Genomic DNA, 15,884 nt, shown 5'->3' on the forward strand with positions numbered 1-15,884 from the left:
TGATTACTAGGGATGCACCGAAATGAAAATTCTGGGCCGAAAACGAAACCGAAATTTTTGGATGCACTTGGCCGAAAACCGATACCGAAACTGGCTTCATTAAAAAAACATGTTTAAATTTTTTCTTTTTGTTTGTATTAAAAAAATCTTGCATATTGCAACTTTGCTGTCCTCATCTGAAACTTTGAAGTGCTTCCAAACCGCCGACATACTCCGTGTTTGATGCGTAATGACAGCGCGAACGAGACGGGAGGATGGGAGAGGCGTGGCGACAATTTCGGCTTTTATTTTCTGCGCTTTCTTACGTTTCGGCCGAAACCGATAATGCTATTTCGGCCGAAAATTTTCGGCGGCCGAAATTTCGGTGCATCCCTAGTGATTACCCAGATTTTTGGAGTTAAGATTTAACTTGCCACACCCAGCCTGATTACTACCTGGACTGTTGAATCAAGAAATCACTTAAATAGAACCTGCCGGACAAAGTAAAGCACGCTGACAGATCTCAAAATGCAACACCACATGCCGCGATCTACAGAATTCCAAACACAGATGAGAAACAAAGTAATTGATTGTGCACCAGCTTCTTCCCATTAGCTATCCGGCCGCTCAATAAAAAAGGATTGGGCTGACAAACACACATATGCGCACACACTCTCACTTAGAAGAACAAAATCTAGCAATTTTCCACAGTTTTTCTATCTTTCCTGCAACTTCAACAAGAAATGTGCCATGTTGTTGCTTGTGTTGTCCAGTGCACATTTGCATATGCACTTTATGCTGTCTTTTGCCGTCTTTTTTGTCTTTTGTAGAGTTCTTAGATAGTTTTGTTAATTTAGGGTGTTAATTTGTCTTAGCTAGTCAGCTAATTATTTGTCTTGGCTAGTTACTTCTGTTAATTTATGTTGTTAATTCATGTTGTATGTAGCACCTTGGTCCTGGAGGAAGGTTGTTTGGTTGCACTGTGTACTGAACTGTACATGGTTGAAATGACAATAAAAGCCCACTTGACTTGATCAGTCTGGAAAGAGTTGCAAAGGCTAACATTTTTAGGCTCGACTCGAGCGAATCCACTGCGAGAAAACTTGGAACAGTTGTGAGCCTTGCCAGAAGTGACTGGCCTATCAAAATTACTCCAAGAGCAAAATGACGATTCACTTAGGAGCTCATAAAAGCACCAAAAACAACATCTAAAGAACTGCAGGCCTCACTCACTTTAGTTAAGATCAGTGTTCATGTTTTAACAATCCTAAAGAAACTGAGCGAAAATTGCATATGGGAGAGTTCCAAGGCGAAAGCCACTGCTGACTGAAAAGGAACACAAAGGGTCTTCTCATATTTGGAAAAAATATATATTATCTTGATTATTCTTAAGGCTTTGGGGCAACTATTCTGTGGACTGATAAGACAAAAGTTTAACTTTTTGAAAGGTGTATGTCCCAATACAAAAACTAACACATAATTTCATATAAAGAACATCCGGTCTACAGTCAAACATGGTGGTGGTAGTATGATGGTCTGTCGCTGCTTTGCAGAACTCAGTCAGAATTGAGATCTAAATCATTGGGAATTGAGACCCTAAATCTCATAACTGGTATGGTACTGGACTCATATTCATGGAGACAAAAACTGCTATTAATCTGAGTTTGCGAAAAACTTGCAATGAGTCTTTACATATATTTGAAGGAATTTTTACTCTTCTTTTCAGAATAGTTTTAATTCAGCCCCATTAGAGGGTATTTGAGCATGAATGGCCTATTTATGGTCATGCCATTTTTTTTGCAAACTCTTAATAGCGGTTCTTGTCTCCAAGATTGGAATTGGAAAATATGACTTGAAATGTGAACATAGCCATAAACTATTCCATCTCTACTTCAGACCAACCATCAACTTAAGTGGCGAGGTTGAGGAAGAACAAGTGCAAGACCAGACAGGCCAGGCTGAACTTCCAGTCCAAGCCATTACCACTTCTGGTTCAAATTTGAATACAGATACAAATATTTGCAGACACAGCAGATAGATAGTGTTACTGCATTACACACGCAATGGACATATAACTGTGGATCAATGCAAAAGGGGCAAACATCATAGCTACAGCCCATTTGTAGTAAAAGAATGTTGTCGCTGTTTGATTCTATTTTGCATATCAGTTGCATTGTGGTGTGTGTGGTCACAGCGAGTAACTCTACACTGCATTCTTTAAATCCACTAAAATAAACTTGCTGATGTCTACACTTAAGTGTTTTAAAAGGTAGACCTTTTGTTCATTTACCTCTAGCCCTATGTTACAAAACTTCACTCCATCACTAAATTTGGTTATGAGAGTCAAACTGTATAAAGAGTTTTATACACAGGTGGCACCACGGATACACAGACAAAAGGCAATCTTAATTTAGAGAAATTAGGAAGGAAAAGGATTTAAGGAGGGCGGAAAATGCAAAAAGGGAAGAAAAAAATTGTTAAAGTGCATGCAGGTCTGAAGGCTGTGTCCAGCGGGCACAAGGCAGGCGAGCGATGGTGGCAGGCAGTTTGACAAAGTGGGCCCACATTGGTAGTGGCTCCTGCATGCTCCCTGAGCACTTCTTCCTGCTGACTTGGCCAACCAGCCCCTCAGCTCTTCTTTGGGTGTGGCCTCTGACGAGAATCCATCTGAAGTCCTGCGACTGGGCGGCTTTCCCGGCCGGAAATGGGAGGGCCATAGCATGAAGGAACAGCGACTTTTTTCCCTCTTTGGCAGCAAGATCCTGAACCTCTCTGGGGTGCAGTGCAAGCTTGCACAGTATTTTAACTACCATCTTCTACGTGGAGATCCATCAGCGGCTTTTAGTCCTACGGCCTTTGAAGTCCAGAGGGCACGTCACATCACCCTGCTCACGTGCCACTCTTCTTGTGTCCGCGGCACAACTCTGCTCTGAAGACCCCCAAGACCAAGAGCTACACTCCCCGTCTTAATTTTATAGTGCGGGGAAAAGCCAGAGATGCATTAACAATGATTTTTCCCCAGCCATGCCTGTTTCCAGTGGCCCGACCCCTTTGCACACCTGCAGAAATGGAGCCTGCCTACTTAGTGAGCCTATGGAGTGAGCAAGGAGCGACAAAGATTTAGGCACACGCCCATCACAGGCGGACGCTGTGACAACTAATACAGCATTGGTCATTTGGTTAAACTAAACTGTTCATAGTGATTAATTGCTGATCACCACAGGAACAGTGGTGATCAGCGGTTGGTCTTCAGGAACAGTGGTGATCAGCGATTGGTCTTCAGGAACACTGGTGATCAGCGATTGGTCTTCAGGAACAGTTGGTGATCAGCGGTTGGTCTTCAGGAACAGTTGGTGATCAGCGGTTGGTCTTCAGGAATGATCACCAACTGTTTCTGAAGACCAACCGCTGATCACCACTGTTCCTGAAGACCAACCGCTGATCACCACTGTTCCTGAAGACCAACCGCTGATCATTACTACCAATCACCACAATGCTTGATAGCGATTATATAATTTTGTAACTATGTAAATGCCTATTTTGTAATGCCATGATCAAAGCCTTCTTTTTGTATAAATCTCTATTCTAATTTGCACAACTTTTGCTCACACACACACACACATAATGCTGTAACAAAATTCATGCATTATTATTTATAATTAATAATAGCCTATTGCGCTATTTTTAACAACTTTTCGGCCAATACTCTTATATATCTTATATTACCTGGGCAACTTTACAGCTTCACTGTGCTCAGCAGAACCTTCCCTTTACCACACTGTGCTGTATGTGGAGTTTGTATTGTACAGTATTTATACTGTCTTGTTGTACTGTATTGAAATCTGCACTTCTGTAGCTCTGGTTGTCTCTAGGTTTACACATTAATGCCATCTTACATGGCTGTGCACTTCTACACATTTGCTAAATAAAGTCACTCTGGTCCATCTGTTGATGCTCCATATTGCTACAATCTGCCCGTTTAACAGCTTTATAACGCGACATGGTGCAGCATGAGGATTACATCAGCCTTTGTACACATTTAGCACGCTGACCCAGGCGAAAGATTTAGGAACTTCATCCACACGTTATAATATACAACAGATTAGCTCAGGCTGCATTAGCATTTAGCATGCCATCCAAAGCTGCCGTAAATCCCTCCTCACCTTTCCCGAAGCTCCGTCTCCGATTAACACCATCTTCAGCTGCCGCTCCTGGCTCTCTTCCTCCGAGTCAGACATGTTTATCGGCGTGTGTGTATAAAAATATAGAGAAAACGCAAATAAAACAACTGAATCAGTAAAACGCTTGGTAAATTATGGTTTTAATCATACAACAATTTGTGCTAAGCAACGGGCCGCCATCTTCACTCAAATAGACGGAGACTGGCACCAACCATGCGGAGGAGAATATAGCAAAACTCTGATCATAAATAACGTCATTTGAGCCCTGGAAATTACTTTTATTCAATTTGTATATAACATTTATATGTATTGATTAACAGAAACTATAAGTAGAAATATGTTCAAGCACACTTTTAATACGTTTTTGACTTTTTCATGTGTGTTCCTACCCACGGGAGGAAAATGGATTCGTCCGCCATGACGCTTCATCGTTGCCAAGGAAACCAAAGTTCCTGCAGGAGATTTGAACGAGGGAACGCAGTGTTTTGAGTTTGCGTGTGCTCTCAACAAATATCCAGTTTTAAATAAAGAAAATGCTTATTTTAATAATTATTTCTTTTTTATTATTATTTTATTAATTATCTGCAATAACACATTCCATTTTTCTTAGTAAAAAAGACTAAAAACATTATAAATAACATGAAATGTAATTTCTCTTCTGTCTGTATGTTTGTTTGTTTTTGTTTGTTTGCCTGTCAGTAAGTCATATCTATCTGTCTATATGCCAGTCTGTCTTTCTGCCTGCCAGCAAGACACGTCTGTCTGTATTTTCGTCTTTGTCATAAAAAATACATCTGCGAGCAAGACACGTCTCTCTTTCCGTCTGTTTGATAGTCTGTCTTTCTGACTGTCAGGCAGTCAGCAAGACACATCTGTCTGTCTGTCAACAAGACATGTATATCTGTCTCTCATTCTGTCTTTGGCTTTTTTTATTTACCTTTTTCTGTTTGTCAACAAGACACATCTGTCTGTCTGGCTATAAGCAAGACACACCTGTCTGTCTGTCTGTCTGTCTTTGAACATATCCCTCTCTCAGCAAGATACATCTATTTGTTTGTTGACATCTGTCTGTCTGTCTGGCTGAGCGACACATCTGTCCATGAAGTTGCATCATGCTTAAATAGTGAGAAGCTTCCCTTGGGTGCCCTATATGTAAACAGAACTTATCAGAATAATTCGATTTATTCAGATCATATACAGAATGTTTTTTCGTGTGTGTGAACAGTTGTGAACAATATAGAATTTTGAACAACATCGAGCAACTCACCTAATTTTTCCTTTCATTCCAGTTTTTTATTTTTTTTATTTTTTTATAAAGCTGGTGTCTGAGCGTAGATTCAGCCATGACACAGAGGCGCTGGAGCAGGAAATGATAAGGGCCCAGCTGTGTCAGGGTGGGGTCTGATTCCCACAAATGCCGATATGTGATTAAACTAAGCCACAACTTGGTCCTAAAATATGGGCTCGTCCGGGATTTGAACCCGGGACCTCTCGCACCCAAAGCGAGAATCATACCCCTAGACCAACGAGCCGCTGTACGCAAGCGCCGTCGAAACTAAACTAAAAACATTTACATAAAAAGATTTATTCAACTTAAAACTTAAAGGTGTGCATATTCTGATAGAAAAATATCCCTATCAGATAATGCTTTCAGTAAATTAATTAAACAATTCCAATGCTTGTTGCTTGTGCGCAGAACAGTTCAGTACAAAATAATAATAAAATAATAATAATAATAATAGTTCCGAAGTCAAAAAGTTTTTGTTACTAAATGAATGCCGTTTTGTTATTATTATAAAAGTTACTTTAAAATCCATTTTAAACTACAGCGCACCAGCAGAGGCAGAACGCCTAATAGCACCATGCCCGCCATTTACCCACAGGATACTGCTCAATGTCCCCGCGGGATGGGCACAAAAATAGGAAGAGGAAGAGCTGTCCTCCTGAGAGTCCTCCGCACTCCTGCACATTCTCCTACACAAGAGCTTCAACCAACACGGTGGTGCACATAACAAAAACAACAAGAAAAATCGTAATTATGTAAAGCATTTATACATCAGAGGTGCCTCCTTGGGTCATAGTGTATCTGTCATGTTTTGCCATGTGCAATTTGTTTAAAACATAGACGTCAATAATGTAACTATCCAAATATAACAACATAAACCTCCTTAATATAAAACAACACGACGAAATATACATGGTTACATTTATCCCTGTAATTTCCATAGACCCAAACTTTTAAAGTGTCAAAAAAGTATACATACATATAATTATAAAATATAATAATACAGGCCCGCTGCAGACGAATATCATAACTGCACTTTTTTTAAACAGAAAAACGTGAGACTTAAATCACAAACAGAAACGTGTAATAGTATAAGTATGTAATAATATTAATAATAATAATAATTATTATTATTATTAGTAGTAGTAGTAGTAGGGCCCTATTTATAATAATTATTCATTTATAATAATAATAATTTATACTAATTGGTCAAATTAGTTAATCATTTTACTAATATTTTATTAATAGCACAAATGTGTTACGTGAAAAAATATAGAGTGGTCATGGAAACGAGCAATAACGAAAATAATACATAAAATAATAAAAATAATAAGTTTTTACTATTTATATATATATATAAATAATTAAAACGAGCAGCAATAAATGAAGAAGGCTAAATGTAATAGTGCTACATCACTAGTGAATTATATGAGAAATGAAAGAAAATTATAACATATATATATTAGTTCAATAATTAAACTATATAAAACCAATCTGTCTGCAAAAAAACGCTAAAGGAAAAGGAGCTGTCTGGGTGTTATGATATGTGCATTCCAGATAAACTGCATTTAAAAGTGGCTTAAAAAAATATATTATTGTACATTTAATGTTAAATGATGTAACTTGCCCTTGTATTCTGTGTTTTAGTTACATGTACAATGTTTTTATTTTTTCCCCTTGTATCTGCAGATACATGTATTAGTGTTTTAATTTTTTTTATTGTCTTTCTGTACAATTAATGCACAATGCACTCTGTTCAATCAACATTTACTAGCATGTCAAAATATTTTACCTAGTGTTCATTAATTATTAGTTAATTACTTTCGATGTTAAGCAGGTGTTGCAAATAAAAAAGATACACATTTAAATAAATAGATAAAAACAGCCCATTATTATTATTATTATTATTATTATAAATGCGGTGGTTATTAGTAAACCTCGTAATCAGTGTGTAGGAGATAGGAGTGTGTACCTGTGCGAACAGCTCAGCTGGAGGCAAACAACACACAATCTCCTTATCAAAATGAATGTACTACTACTACTACTACTACTACTAATAATAATAATAATATAATTGTAATTGATCAATATTATTATTCTAACGCATATGTAGCTGTAGATATAAACTGTGAGGTTTGTCGGATCTCCCTTACCTGCACTTGTCTGGGAAACAAAAACGGCTCGTGTGTTGTAACTTTTTTTAAAGAGTGTAATTGAATTCTAGCGCTCCGAGATGAGAGGAGGAGGAGGAATGGCTCGCAGGTGCGGAGGCGCGCGGGATTACCGAGAGCGCGAGAAGAAACGCCAATTTCGCCGCCATTACTCGACATTACGGGAAACCTGATCTGGCACAACAGCGTGCTCGCGCGGGCCGACATGATCGCCCTGATTAAGCGCCATTACGCCGTCAGGCCGCCTCTATTAGCGTGTGCGCACAAATTGCCTTTGACGTCTCCAATCTCTGCGTAAATATACAGAGCGAAAGGGAGACGTAATGCCCGATAAACCTGCGGGGAAATTACCGCGACATTGGTCATGTCACTTACTAACGCACACACGTCTACGCGAGCCATATTATTATTATTTTCATTTTTACTACTACTAACTACTAAGCTACTACTACTTGATTAATCAAGTATATAAAGCAGTGTGTGTGTGTGAGAAAAAGAGTGAATGACGCAGATTATTTTTTATTAATTTAGCTACATATGGCCTTTTTAATTCTTTTGTTCCATATTTTTTTCACTTGATAATCTTTCCTATTATTTTTTTATTATTATATATTCACTCAGTCTAAGACTATTTTAACACAAATGCAGCTTTGTCTTGCCCAAAGGATCTGTGAATTAAATGTACTTTACCCTATGTTGAAGATGAGGGGAAGAAAGAGGTATGTATGTGTGTGAGAAAGAGGGAGAGAGGGTATAATGCAGCATGTGTGTGTGTGTGTGTTAATTGTACTAATTAATTGAAATTAATTAAGGGCCTATTTTCTTAATTTGCTCCAAAAATGCTCTTAAAAAAAATATTTAAAAAAAACAATTCGTCTTTTTTATTATTATTATTATTATTATTATTATTATTATTATTATTATTATATTCACTCAGTCTGGGACGAGTTTAACAGCTTTGTCGTGCTAAGGAACTAAGAATTAAACTGAGTTTAACCTAATTGAAAGTGAGGGGAAGAAGGAGGTGTGTGTGTGTGTGCGTGTGTGTGTGAAGATCTCTCATGATCTCAATGTCAATACCATTTTGAGTGGCAAAAGTGAAGCTCCATCTGCGAATCACTTCCAGACGCGACTTAGCTCGCACGGTCTCTCTCTTTCCTTTACTCTCAAACACACTTAATAGAGGCTTTAGGCCTCAAGTTTTTCTTTTTTTTTCTTCTCGGTCATTTCTGTGCCTTTTCCCGGAATGTTTAACCATCGGGGTACTTATTTATAGGGGATGAAGTTAAAGGGGGAAATGCGCCAGGCCTTCAGTGCACCTCCACGTGCAATATAGAGTCAATTCAAGCGTTCTCGTGCACAGAGCGCATGGGTGTCGGCATTTCAAAACACACACACACACAATGATCCTATGCAGAGTAATTTTGTTCTGATTCTAAATGACTTCCTGTTGCAGACATATAGTTGACAAATTTTCCGTATTTCATATGCAACCTTTTATATATATATATATATATATATATATATATATATATATATATATATATATATATATATATATAAAGAGAGAGTAGGTAGGGTATGGCACATTAACCTGTCAGGGGGTTGCCTTACCCGTTATAGATTATAGATTTTAAGCTTAAATTTCTAGAAATGGATGTATACGAGGCATTATTCACATGCCAAGAGTAGCTGATCTCTGTCTGACATATAGGCCATAGTGCATGATATATAAAAGTCCATTTATAATGAATGACAAAATAAAATGAAAAGAGTGCAATATACTCAGGATGTATACCAGACAGAGCATGAAAGAAAGGGTGGAGGAGGGAACAGAATTCAAAATAACTCACCATTAGATTAATGGTGCACTAGGTTTGAAGGCAGTATGCAGTAATGTCTGGAGTTCAAAGCATAATACCTCTTGGTTGTACATAGTGCTATCTAAAAAGGGTATAACAGATTAAATTTATACCATGTTTAGCACAGTTAGGGGTTATAGTAAAATAAGAAATTAAAATGCAAACTGTAGCTTAGTGTTCTTATAAAACATCTAAGAGTTTAATTACAAATAACTCATAAAACACTGAGCATATTATACACAGATTTTTCTGGCCATACATGACTTCCATTTTTAAGGAGAATACATGATATGCCATGACAGAAACTGCCATAATTGCAATGATTACAACTGATGGCGACCTTTGGTGGTCTCGATTGTTTTCTGAGAGGTCTTGGTTGCTATAGCCACAATTGTAGGTTAGTTCACTGTGGTGGAGTGAAATCCCTTGGGGCGTTACTGGGAGGTGTTTCATCTTTATGTATGTTAAATTAATAATAGTATAACATGTTCTCAAAGTATCTGTGGTAAAAACAGATAGAGCAGAAACATCCTGAAACTTTGGGTTAGGTATTACTAGCATGAATGAGTGAAATGAACACTTTGAGAACAGTATCTATGTAGCTAAAGTGATGTGCTTATTTCTGTTTACAAGATAAATAAAGAGAGCTACATTTTTTGTCACTTAGACCGTACCAATAATGGTACACCATTGAACTTTTTGTGGGCTATGTGTCTTTCTAGTGTTCATTTATTTACTTCAAATATTTAAACAATGGCAGGCTAGATTTAGAGGTGAAAAGACATATAAGTAGAAAAGATATAATACTAAAGTGTTTGCCTACAATTCGAGCATTTTTAGAGTGTAAATAAATATTAATGTTCATTTAAGAAAAGCAAATCAAGCAGCAACCACAAAATATTAATATTATTAATATAAAGGGGTTTCGAAATCTCGAAATTATATTCTAATCCTTTGATTTTAGCCAAATCATTTGTTGATAATTCCCCTATAACATTTCGGAAAAATAAAAAGCAATAAAGGACACAACCGTGTTGCAGCAAATTAATTGTTGTAATGAAACTAACCGGGTGAGGACAAATATAAAACATATTTCCAGAATTTTAAGTAGGTCCAATATTCACATTTACTTTACAGCGCATAAGTTAAATTAAACATCATTAATGCATTTATTCATACTGAACAAGGGTGATATCCACAACTAATCCCGCGAGCTTTGTGTCAGAGCAAGTGGCCTCGCGCTGAGCGCGTGACGAAAAAACCTGCTTAGCTACTTCATAACAAACTCCATTTGAGGTCAAATATGGCCATTAAATGTTTAATATATGTTATTTTAGGGTTGTGTGATGCACTGTTAGCTTGCGATTGTTAACTTCAACTTTTTAGTTGGAGCACACGGTTTCACACTTCACTAAGCTGAATAAAATTTAGCAATTGTGCTCTAGCTCTGACTAAAATACAACATACAAAATAACAATGAATACTTCTGCGTTAAATAAATGCGTTTAATGTCTCTGAGAGATAGCATTACCTATACACAAATATACCCGGATGCCAAGATGGTCTAAAGAAATTATGCTTTGGACAGGCAACAATTATGTAATGCAAGGTAATTACGCAAGGCAAATATATGTTAAATGGCAAAAGAACGCTTAAATGACCTGAATAGTGTAAATAAATGCACCGTTTCAAAATGTAAAAGTGTGAGAAACATGACCATTGCAGGATGAAAAATAACAATAATAATAATAATAATAATTATTATTATTATTATTTTGAAAGATGCAACAGAACTATAATAATTATTACTAATTTTAGTAGTAGTAGTAGTATTAATATTATTACTGAATTACCGTACGGTGCTTTTTATTTGTTATACCGCATTCCATACAGCAAAATCTCCGGTTTGAAAATTTCAAAGTATTTAAAAAATGTATTGGTTTACATATTTTGAGTCTAATAAAACCATATACCTATTCACGTAAATATCTATCAAAAATAAATCCCTCAGTGACCAACACCATAAGGAAGTGAATGGCTCGAATGAGAAAATAACCATTCATTAAACAGCCCGAGTGTATCAGTATAAGTAAGGAAATCGCTTGGTTTGTACAATAAATCTAAGTCTAATTAAACTAATCCAGTGCTGTGCTTCTTGGTGGTGGGGTGTTTCTTTTTCTTTCTTTTATTATTGGTATTATGATTTATTTTTCCCTTTTTTTTTTATTCCAACTTTCAGGCAGACCTGCTGAGCTGATCGGCGCGCGCACAGGGTCGCATTAAATCACCGGGTAAAGCAGTGCGGGGACTTTAAATCACCTTAACAACACTTTTACACAAATGTGCAGCGACACACAAGGAGGGCCATAAAACATAAAAATAACGCACGAGCCCTGTGATGGAGCATTCATCAACCTGACACACACTCGCACACACACCTTCTAACCGTCAAAGCCTAATACAACTACCCTATATGGGGAAAAATGCACAAATATATATTTTTAATTCATTTATTCTTTGAAATAGTTGCAGTGATTCCATAAAATTAATTTATAATGCCATTAAATTCTTCTTTTTTTCTAATATTGGGATTTAATATATTGTAATATTTTTCTGTTAAGGAAATAAGAAAGAAACAGGACACGAAAGGCAACACAAGAAATTTGGTGTTGATTAGACAAAATTAATAAAAAAAAAACGGGAAATTCACCCTCGTGAAAATGTAAAAGCGCTTTTAATCAGGTAGTAACTCATTCTGCGCCATCGTTTCTTCGTTTTGCTTTTCACATCAATCTAGTGCACTTCATCACAAAGGTGACGACACCCAACAGTTCGACTGTCACTTTAAACGCCTTTAATAAACCAAACAATGACAAAGTGTACTCCACACACACACACACACACGCACGCGGGCGCGCGCGCACCCACACACACACGTGTTTTAATGATCTGCGTTTTTTCCCTGTAAACAGCAACAAGATTTTACACAAATACTAAAGTCTGTAACTCTGACCACACACACACACACACACACACACACACACACACACACTGGTGTTTAGTTTGCGCAGGTAATAGTTTATAGACCGGACGTGCTGGAGTCTTTCCGTTACACCTATACATCTATGTTTCTCTGGGTGTAAGTGAGGAAGAAAAAAAGAGAACGAAAAATTCCCATATACATTCAGGAAAAGAATGCATTAATAATAACATCAATAATAATTAAAATAACACCGAAAAGTATCACATTAATAATATAATAGAGTGATGTCATTAGTCTTTAGGTTTGGTTCAGCTTAAAACAGTTGAAGTCTTGTCGTCTCTCCCTCCATATTTTGTATTTGTTAGGAGCGTAAAATCCAAACAAACAAACACACAGACAAACATACAAAGAAATCAGTTTTCTCTTTCCCCCCCAATATATATATATATATTTTTTTTTCACTGGTTCCCAGCGCACGCGGACGCGGACAGGGTCCAGGCGGGCGCGCAGTACGCGTGTGGGTGATAGTAGTAACAGTATGATGAAGGAGAGGAGGAAGAAGAAGAGGAAGATGGCGGCTGGAGCGCGAGGAGAGGTGGAGGCCGCAGCAGCAGCAGCTCTCCGGGAGAGTACTGCCTGCGGTCGTCGCGCACGAGCACTTTAACGGCGACGCGCTTAGCAGTGGGCAGAAGCAAGTCGGCGGCGGCGGCGGCCGCGGATGCGGCGCTGCTCGCGGCCATCTGGCGCCTCTTGGTCTTGTAGCGCCGGTTCTGGAACCAGATCTTCACCTGCGTCTCAGTCAGCTTTAGCGACGCCGCCAGGTCCGCGCGCTCCGGCCCGCTTAGGTAGCGCTGGTGGCTAAAGCGGCGCTCGAGCTCGAACACCTGCGCGTGCGAGAAGGCTGCTCTGGAGCGTTTCTTGCGTTGCTTTCCGCCGGGCTGCTCGGAGACCTTCTCCTCCGTGTTAGTACAGTCTACCCCCCCAAAAAATAAATAAAAAACACAAGAAAATTAAAATAACAAAGTAACTGGTTTTATAATACTAATGACAACTGAATGCTATATATATATATATATATATATATATATATATAATACTTGCTATCCTATACTTTGTTCCTGTAGACACTACAAGGTTCCACTGCTGAGACCTCCCGAGGAATATTTTCCAGAAAACTCACGTATCATTTGTAAAATATTGTAGTCTAAATCTTTCCATTAAAAAACATAATGTATGTACATTTTGTGAAAACATTTGCAGCTCTAACTGTTGCTGTATCTTATTGTACAGTATAGCTTAATAGTAACGCTGGGTTATTTAAATTTCACTTAAATTTATATTTAAATATGTTACTAATGCAATAGTAATGAAATCTTAGTTGTCAAATATTTATTTTTTAAAATATTTATATACTTTTGTTTTAGGTGGCAAATTGGAATTAAACGCCTAAAACCGACCTTAGCCGTAAACACACATTCAGCAGTTTGCTGCATGTTTATTTATGCTACGTCAGGCTAAAAGAACAAATCTGTGCGCGCGTGCTACTGCTAAAACGGGAAGAAGAATGTTTCCAAACGAAAGCACGCTTAACGTTGCATGCACTTACACATCAAGTGACGTTTTTTTATTTATTTTTGTTGTTATAACATACTTATGAAATATACTTATGAAATTAATTTAATACATGTTTGCTACATGAAAGCAAATATAAATAATATATAAAATAAAAAGTGAAGCTGTTAATTATTTAATTACAATTTCAGGCTCGCGCGGTGAAAACGTGGCTACGAGTGGGGAGGCACTTACTTACCGGACACGCTGGCTAGGAGCTCGCAGTCGCTCAGCTCTCGCGCTTGCTCAGCAGCCGTGGACTCTCGGTCCGTCTCATCCTGAAAGCTCTCGTCCAGTGCGCGCGAGTCGCAGTCGTCGTGCTGTTCGTGCTCGCGCCCCGACCCGCTTTTCCCCTCCCCATCGTGGTGCTGGTCGTGCTGGTGGTCCTCACTGAGCCCAGAGTCTGAGTCGTAGCTCTTATGGTGGTGGTGGCTCGTCGCCACGCGCGCTGTCTCTCTCTCTCTGTCCCTGTCCTCGCGCGTGTCGTCCTCGTGCGCTCCTCCGAATATTTTCCAGCACGCACTTTTCGAAAAACACACGTCCAGCTCTTTTAGACGGCGCCTTCCGTCGTCGCCCTTTTCTTCATCCTCTTCCTCCTCCACTTTTCTGTTTAAAATCGCCTGAATCGAGAAAGGTATCAAGGAGCTGCTGCGCACCGCCATCGCGCGCATAAGATGAAAAACAAAAACAAGTAATTAAAAAGAAATCAAATGTAATGCGACGTCAAATGCACAATAAGACCGATTCGTTCTGCTTGCGTGCACTCATCCGCTCTTCTACTCCAGCATGCTTCCACGATTGGCGGTGGCGCGCGACTCTCATGTCGGTCCACGTCGCTACCGCGCGCTCCTGCGTCCGAGAAAGACAGAGCACACACACACATACACACGTACACACCCACACCCACTCACACACTCATACAACACGCCCTAACCGTTCCCACTTTCACCTGTGAGTGACATCACAGAGCGACCAGAAACTCTCTGTCTCCTATTGGACAGGATTTAGTGGAGCACGGGAATGATTGGAGCTCGTGCGTCATCTTCGGAACGCCCTGATACGCCATGCATGAGTATAAGGGCTAAAGAGTATGGGGAAATAGTACGTGATCCAGTACCCGGATGCAAAAAAATAAAAAAAATAAAAATCAAACCCTCAAATCACATCCTCAAAAGCACAAACAAGTTATTTCTTTGAAAGTAGAAATATAAAGACATAGATAGGCGTATATGTGCATTGCAAAGTAATTAAAAAAAAAAGCATATAGTAAATTGCAGGCAGCATACTGATTTTCTGTTGCGTGCTACGAAATAAGTGATCTGTGATTTGAGAATATTAAGCCGCATTTTCCTCACTTCCTCACATGTAACATAGACTTCTTTAAATGCATAATTTTAAGTTCATTGGCGTATATGCTGTAATCTGTATGGCTACTAATTCTTATTCATATATTGTTTCCACTGGCATAAATCACAGTGACATAAAAATCCTGCTTGTAACAAAGATATACAATGTATGTTTTAACACATTTACACACATTTAAATACACATCATGACTCCTCAGCTGTCCAGTTGAAATCATCATTGGCGGTGTTATGTATCCCAGTCTAAAGAGCTTAAAAATCAGGCATGAAACTTTACAACAACATAGTTTTTACAGAACCAGCAACTATTGGTTAGTTTATTTCATAAATAAACCTTGCCTATATATATCCATTTATAATATATTAATTTATAATACCTAGACATGTATTTATCTAATTAAAACACAGTTAGGATCTGTTCCGTCGCATTTATTCCTTTTTTTCTTCC

General features: G+C 38.3%; 2 protein-coding genes and 1 non-coding gene across 4 annotated transcripts in view; all 3 read right to left on the reverse strand.

Moving 5' to 3' along the window:
• The window catches only part of rab28 (RAB28, member RAS oncogene family), a 36,770-nt gene extending 32,430 nt beyond the window's left edge, over positions 1 to 4,340 (reverse strand). For both annotated transcript variants that reach the window (XM_053515090.1, XM_053515091.1), the window contains exon 1: positions 4,143 to 4,340. In XM_053515090.1, coding sequence (XP_053371065.1) covers positions 4,143 to 4,217 — 75 coding nt within the window. In that variant the 5' untranslated portion in view covers positions 4,218 to 4,340. The remainder of the gene's footprint in view (positions 1 to 4,142) is intronic.
• Positions 4,341 to 5,620: 1,280 nt separating this feature from the next.
• On the reverse strand, positions 5,621 to 5,692 carry trnap-ugg (transfer RNA proline (anticodon UGG)). Its single transcript has one exon. It is a non-coding gene; the product is annotated as a tRNA-Pro (tRNA).
• A 6,815-nt stretch (positions 5,693 to 12,507) lies between these two features.
• Positions 12,508 to 14,965, reverse strand: nkx3-2 (NK3 homeobox 2). Its single transcript, XM_053515064.1, has 2 exons — positions 14,272 to 14,965; positions 12,508 to 13,434 (listed from the first exon to the last, which is right to left on the reverse strand). Exons 1-2 carry the CDS (start codon positions 14,741 to 14,743, stop codon positions 12,920 to 12,922), a joined length of 987 nt encoding a protein of 328 aa, XP_053371039.1. The 5' UTR covers positions 14,744 to 14,965; the 3' UTR covers positions 12,508 to 12,919.
• Positions 14,966 to 15,884: the final 919 nt, after the last annotated feature.

Source organism: Clarias gariepinus, chromosome 16, assembly GCF_024256425.1.
Source record: "Clarias gariepinus isolate MV-2021 ecotype Netherlands chromosome 16, CGAR_prim_01v2, whole genome shotgun sequence".
Lineage (NCBI taxonomy): Eukaryota > Metazoa > Chordata > Actinopteri > Siluriformes > Clariidae > Clarias > Clarias gariepinus.

Excerpts from the sequence above, each read along its gene's own strand:
- nkx3-2 (XM_053515064.1), bottom strand. The coding sequence starts at position 14,743 with ATGCGCGCGATGGCGGTGCGCAGCAGCTCCTTGATACCTTTCTCGATT. Across the intron at positions 13,435-14,271 it reads GCTCCTAGCCAGCGTGTCCG|ACTGTACTAACACGGAGGAG; the intron begins GTAAGTAAGTGC and ends TTGGGGGGGTAG.